Genomic DNA, 6,936 nt, shown 5'->3' on the forward strand with positions numbered 1-6,936 from the left:
CTTCCCTGTATATATGCCTTATATGAACACCACATTGTCTTTGAAGTAACATCTCGATGGCGTTTATAAGGTCCGAGTTGATACATGGATTCGTCAATTGAGAAACCGGCTATCAATTTGTAGATCAATCTTGCATAATCCTGACTCCCATACCAACCTCAATTCTCTATATACACCTCCTCAATTTTGTTTGGGATTGCAGTGCATCTATCAAGTTTCATTGCAAAGCCACCCAGCTGTTCCATGTTAGTCCTATTAAAGCTAATAGCAACTTTAGTCGTCGAATTTTTCATAAATGAAAATCGAAAAGTATACATTTTAATTTTAATAATAAATTATATTTAAATATTTAATTCATTAATACGTATACGATATTCTTAATTAAATCTCTCCTCCCCTGATTTTAAAAATAATATTTTCACCATGAATTTACCTTTCAACCCTTCGAAGTTCGGGTTTATTCTATTATTTAAAAGGGAAAAAGGAAATATAGGAGGCGGAACTGAAGAAAAAGAAAACTCCCCGTATAAAGCAGGTGGCTTGATCCCAAAGCCAAAATCTGAACAAAACCACCTACATTTTCCATCGCTCTGTAAAGCAATAGTCTAAGGCATGGGTCAGGGAACACCAGGTGGTCTGAACCGGCAGGGTCTTCCCGGGGACCGGAAATCCGATGGGTCCGACAAGAAGGAAAAGAAGTTCGAGCCAGCTGCACCCCCGGCCAGGGTGGGTCGGAAGCAACGAAAACAAAAGGGTCCAGAAGCGGCTGCGCGGCTTCCAACGGTAACCCCTCTCAGCAAGTGCAAGCTTCGGCTGTTAAAGCTGGAGCGGATCAAGGATTATTTACTAATGGAAGAAGAGTTCGTCGCTAACCAGGAAAGGCTAAAGCCCCAGGAAGAGAAAGCCGAGGAAGACCGATCTAAAGTCGATGATTTGAGAGGCTCCCCGATGAGTGTGGGCAATTTGGAGGAACTCATCGATGAGAATCACGCCATTGTTTCGTCGTCCGTTGGCCCTGAATACTATGTGGGCATTTTATCGTTTGTCGATAAAGACCAGCTGGAGCCTGGTTGTGCTATTTTGATGCATAATAAGGTAATTCAAATAGAACTATGAGGTGAACTTCTGCATATGCAATTTAGAGCCAATGTTAGGGAAATTTCTCCAAGATATTACCTTTCATAATGAGATAATTTTAATAAGTTTGTTTTTAGCTGAAACCTTACTGAGCTATTTGTATGCTGAAGTTTTGTCTATGCATTGTAGATTCAAATGCTAGTGAAACTATTCGATTAGGCTTCAAATTAGTGGTTGGACAATTATGATATATGAGTGAATTCATGTGCAAATTGTAGTACTAGATAACTGGGTTTTAATCTTGATATTATTCTTATCCAAGCTTAAACTGTATGTCCTAGATGAGCTTTAAAATGAACGTTTAATTGAGCTTCAACTTATAAATCAGTTAACAATATGCTCAAGCTCTTTATTCTCAAGAAATGAACGCACATGAGCTTGATATAGAATTTGAGGGAACGAGCTCAAGTAGGGGTGTTTGGCTTATCAACTTGGTTTGTTTGCAATCTTAGTTGGGTCATGTTGTAGTCCTTGGGGATATGATTCAACCCCTACTGTGGATGCAATATCTAACTGAAATAACCTGGTTTTCAATGGGTTTTATATTGAATGGATAAATTGATTTCTGTTCTTGCATTTGATACTTCTGCATCTGCTCTTTTATTAGATTGTTAAGCATTTTCTCAAAGATATTATGGTTTATCTCAGGTCAGTTCTCTGTTCCTGGAAAGAAATGTTTATGCTCTCTTATTGTATGTGACCTCTCAGGTTCTTTCTGTAGTTGGACTTCTGCAAGATGAAGTCGATCCAATGGTATCGGTGATGAAGGTTGAAAAGGCTCCATTGGAATCTTATGCCGATATAGGAGGATTGGATGCCCAGATACAGGAGATTAAAGAGGCAGTTGAGCTGCCTCTTACTCATCCTGAATTATATGAGGACATTGGTATCAAACCTCCAAAAGGAGTTATTTTGTATGGAGAGCCTGGGACAGGCAAGACCTTGCTTGCAAAGGTGTGCATTCTTATCTTTTCCTGCCAGACTATTTTGTTTATATGGGTATCTATCTGTAATCATTGATGACTTTGTCTTTTCTCTTTTCTCACCCCTCTGTTTTTCAAAATTAATCAGAGATGAAAAACTTCCAAAAATCAGTTTGGATGGGCCATATTTTTAGTTGCACGAAGACAACTGAATTCCTAAAACGTCTATTGTGTATAATTTCTTGGACAAGCATAGACAACATCCTCATAATTAATCTATATCGGGAGTTTCTTAACTTGCTAGAATGTGAAAATCTTTTCCTGGTCTTCATACATTGAGTGTTTTATTTTTTATGCCCATTGTTGTTTCATGTTCAGTTTGTTATTAATCTTCCATCGGTTATAATGGGACATCCATGTGTGGCTAGGTTTTGAGTCTTTCGCTACATTTATGGGCTTTTTACCCCTGTTAATTCTATTTGCATGATGGGTTATACTTACCTTCATCATCTTAACATCAAGGTTAGTTTCCTTCAGTGGCTAGGTTTTGAGGCACAGACATGATCACGCATACCAGAGGACCCAAATTCTATGTGACTACAATTTGTGTTTTTTGATTGAGTTACTATGGAAAATAAATTCATTGTTATGCTTCCTACTCTTTTATCCCTTTATTTATTTTGGTAATAGCTATTTGTTTGCACTAGTATGGCATGCTTGACTGCACTGGTTGGCTTTGCTGTATCAATAAAGTCTGAGCTTGTCATATCATTTGTGCAGGCAGTGGCAAATTCTACATCAGCAACTTTCTTACGTGTTGTTGGCAGTGAGTTAATTCAGAAGTACTTGGGAGATGGTCCCAAGTTAGTGAGGGAACTTTTCAGAGTTGCTGATGATCTCTCCCCTTCAATTGTCTTTATTGATGAAATAGATGCAGTTGGTACTAAGAGGTAATTTAGTGAAACAGTTATGCCTTGATGGAATGACACTTGCAATATTTCTCATTAAAATACCCCACAGGTACGATGCCCATTCTGGTGGTGAACGTGAAATTCAGAGGACCATGTTGGAGTTGCTGAACCAATTAGATGGCTTTGATTCAAGAGGAGATGTCAAGGTTATTCTTGCAACAAATAGAATTGAAAGTCTTGATCCAGCTTTACTTCGCCCTGGTCGAATTGACAGGAAGATTGAATTTCCTCTCCCTGACATCAAAACAAGGAGGCGCATTTTCCAGGCATGTGTGGCATTGCATGATTGTGTTGAAGCTGTACATTGAATATGTCTTTCTCTCGCTTCTAATTTTTCTTTATGTAGGTTGAGTCTATAAAGCTTGATTCATTATTATACTTAGCCACATTTAAAACTGTGGACTGCAGATACATACATCAAGGATGACATTGGCTGATGATGTCAACTTGGAAGAGTTTGTTATGACTAAAGATGAGTTCTCTGGGGCAGATATAAAGGCAATATGTACTGAAGCTGGTTTACTTGCTTTAAGGGAGCGTCGCATGAAGGTGAGTCATATAAATTCCTAATAAAGAAATTCTGTACTCTCTTTTCTTATAAGGTGAAGGTATTTTATTTCTAACTTCCAGATTGAGTTGGAAATGCTTTAACAATATAGAAAAATATACATCAAATTCTCTTCTTCTTTTTTCCTTTCAAGTTTTCATAGGATGCAATGTGATATGCTAATTTTTCATTGTATTGTGAGAAAAGGGGGAAAAAAAAAGGAGAGGATTAAGTACAGATATTTTATGTCATTCTATCTACTTGAGAATTACATTGCAGAATGATGTATCTCCTGCAGTAGAGAACGGGACATTTTCGCATATCATTCACTGTTAAACAATAAATATAAATGAATTAATTGAAAAGTGTAGCATCAAGAAGTTTCCTGCTGCTAATGATGATCCCTCGTGAGACAGCAATAAACTCCCTGGTTTTTGCACTCTGCAAGTAGAGTTGCTCTGTTTTCTTCTATTTTAGGTTTATATTCTTGATAACCTGCTTATGTTTTGGGCTTGCATAATGGTAGACTGTAATTGGAACTGTAATCTTGCCTATGTAGAATTAGGCTTGTCATCAGCACCTGTAATCCGTATCCTGAGTCACTCTCATTAGTACATGGTTGATATGATTCAGATTGCTTCTGGAAGTTTTATCTAAATCAAGGCATTCATCGGTAATTGCTTGAATTAAGCGTTTGATTTTGTAAAATCCCATATTTCAGGTGACGCATGCAGACTTTAAAAAGGCCAAGGAAAAGGTGATGTTCAAGAAGAAAGAAGGGGTGCCAGAAGGACTTTATATGTAGAAAACTTGTTTTACATATAACTTTCGAAGATATTCTTGTTCTTTTGTATTTCAGGACCTACCCTGAGGTGTTTTTTTTCTGGCAAACCATTTAGTGTTATGACATGTTATTCTATTTCCTAACAGGTGCCTGTACTTCTGGGGCAATATGAAGCATGTCAATTGTCAATCTCCCTTTCCTTTTCTTGATTTTGCAACTTCCCTAGTCTTTCAACTGCAATTACTGACCTTTGAGTTACAATAATATCCCTTTTAATTGCAACATTATAAACTTTAATATAATTGAATTTAAAAACTTTTTTTTTTTCATATTTCCTATTGAAAATTTTTAATATTTTTAGTAAATGTATAAAATTTTATGATTCAAGTTTCAGTTGGTGCTACAAAATTGTGACACACGGGGCCATTTTTCCTTATATAGTGTTTTGTTTATATAAACGAATGACCCCCTCATTCCATGTTTTTGTTTTTATAAAAGAAAAATTAGTTTGGAAATTTTTAAGGTGATGGAAAATTCGGTTGAGAAATTAGTAAAATGGCACCATACAAACGATTACTTTGATTAAAATGTAATTTTAACTGCATGTGCTATGAAAATTAATCAAATCGATATTAGAAATATAATTTTAATGGATGAATAATTGATTAACCAAATTAGATAATTATTTAGTTCATAATCGAATTAATGAAAATTTTTTCGAATATAACCATAATAGAATCAAGTTCAATTTTCTCAAATTTATTTTTGTTATATTAATTATAAAATAGTTAAATTTTAATGACATAATGTATAAAATAAACTCTTAAATTATTACAAAAACTTTAAATAAGTCCTTAAACTTTTATTACAGTCAAATTTATTTATTTTTATTTTAAATTAAATATATTTTTATATTTTTATTTTGAGTTAAAAAATATTTATGATTAATGATTGACTTAATCAAAATATTATTTGTCATTATATATCGCGTGTTATTGATGTAATATATTAACATATTATAATTGATGATAACATGTTGTATTGACATATCATAATTGATAATAACATGACATTAATTTACTATGATAATCTGATCATATAACCTTTTTGACCTTTATGCCAAACAATTAAGTGAAGGTCCTGAAGCAGACAGACTCTTTGAAAGAAGCTTTTACTTCACTTTGTGTGCTGGAGTGAGTACTGTTTCTGTGCAGTTTTTATTCGCAGCTTCACTCTTTTGCAAGCCTTCTTCTATATTTTGCTTTGCTTTGGTTGCAGACCAATCAACGCCATAATTCAAAGAATCCAGGACCACATATGGGTGTCTTACATTCCGGATTTCGTGATAGAGTCAAGCTACAGCTACCAGAAAATGGCCCTCTATTCATAAAACAGGAATGAGTCTGAAAATGGCAGTTAGGTTCAGGTTGTGTATTGCTGTAATGTTAACTTGCAGAATCAGATTGAAGGGCTTTGTGGGGAATAAACATTAATAAAGTGTTTTAATAAACATAAATGAAAAGACATTAAAATATTCCAAGAGATGATTCTCCTATTCAAGTTTCCAAGCTTGATGCAAAAGCATTGGAGTTGTAAATCTTGTTATCTGGCCAGAGCCCCCTGGCTCCCAGTGAAGCAGAGAGATACCAAGCACAAATTTCAGATTCCAAAGTGGGCCCAAAATTCAAGCTTGCCACACAACTTTAGTTGCACCAAAAATAGCATGAAGAGCAAAGTTTGCCAATAGGAGTGAGGCAATCTCACCTTATCCACACTCGAACCACAATCTTTTATCCAATTCATCATCTCCTCCTGCCACATCACTCCTTATCAAATATCCTCATTCACAAATCTATTATTACTCAAAAGGACTTTGCGGAAAAAGCCAATTAAGCTCCATTTCTTTGGTGTAGTAAACAAATTTCCTTTTGCAGCAATGGCAGCCATGAACTCGAGCGTTTTGGCATGCAACTATGCCATCTCAGGCACTGGGTCATCTGAGCTTAATGCCAAGCTTGCTTCAGTGCCATCAGTTGCTTCCCCAGTTGTGTCTGGCGGTCGCAAGTTGCCTGTGATCAGAGCCCAGCAGGCTAAAGTTTCTGATCCCAAAGAATCACGTGCCAGTGAAGGAAGAAGAGCTGCTATGCTCTATTTGGCAGCTACCCTTTTCACCACAGCTGCTGCCTCCTCTTCTGCAAATGCTAGTGTCTTCGATGAATACCTTGAAAAGAGCAAAGCTAACAAGGTTTGTTTGCTATGAAAACTGAAAAACGTCAATCAACACAGTCCTATTGATTTTGTGAGAGTAAAATTGCTGAACCTGATGAAGTTGGTGATCAATGGTTATTGTCAATATTGCTGCAGGAATTGAATGACAAGAAGAGGCTGGCCACAAGTGGAGCAAACTTTGCCAGAGCATACACAGTTCAATTTGGCACCTGCAAGTTCCCTGAGAACTTCACTGGCTGCCAAGATCTCGCAAAGCAAAAGGTTCAACTCTCACCTATGCTTTTTTTTTTCCAAGTTTCAGTTGATGCTTTCATGCTGATATTTGGTTGAGTTTTTTTTTTTTTT

General features: G+C 36.1%; 2 protein-coding genes across 2 annotated transcripts in view; both read left to right on the plus strand.

The window, feature by feature from the left end:
• Positions 1–497: 497 nt before the first annotated feature.
• LOC110409487 (26S proteasome regulatory subunit 4 homolog A-like) lies at positions 498–4,571 on the plus strand. Its single transcript, XM_021418843.2, has 6 exons — positions 498–1,095; positions 1,846–2,091; positions 2,841–3,010; positions 3,081–3,297; positions 3,440–3,580; positions 4,300–4,571. Exons 1-6 carry the CDS (start codon positions 613–615, stop codon positions 4,381–4,383), a joined length of 1,341 nt encoding a protein of 446 aa, XP_021274518.1. The 5' UTR covers positions 498–612; the 3' UTR covers positions 4,384–4,571.
• A 1,643-nt stretch (positions 4,572–6,214) lies between these two features.
• The window catches only part of PSAN (photosystem I reaction center subunit PSI-N, chloroplast, putative / PSI-N, putative (PSAN)), a 937-nt gene continuing 215 nt past the window's right edge, over positions 6,215–6,936 (plus strand). Inside the window, exons 1-2 of the mRNA XM_021418426.2 lie at positions 6,215–6,607; positions 6,727–6,852. Of these exons, the coding sequence (XP_021274101.1) occupies positions 6,299–6,607; positions 6,727–6,852 (435 nt within the window). The 5' untranslated portion in view covers positions 6,215–6,298. The remainder of the gene's footprint in view (positions 6,608–6,726; positions 6,853–6,936) is intronic.

The sequence above is a fragment of the Theobroma umbraticum genome, unplaced genomic scaffold, assembly GCF_002168275.2.
Source record: "Theobroma umbraticum cultivar Fairchild unplaced genomic scaffold, ASM216827v3 scaffold_44.0, whole genome shotgun sequence".
In the NCBI taxonomy this organism is placed as follows: domain Eukaryota; kingdom Viridiplantae; phylum Streptophyta; class Magnoliopsida; order Malvales; family Malvaceae; genus Theobroma; species Theobroma umbraticum.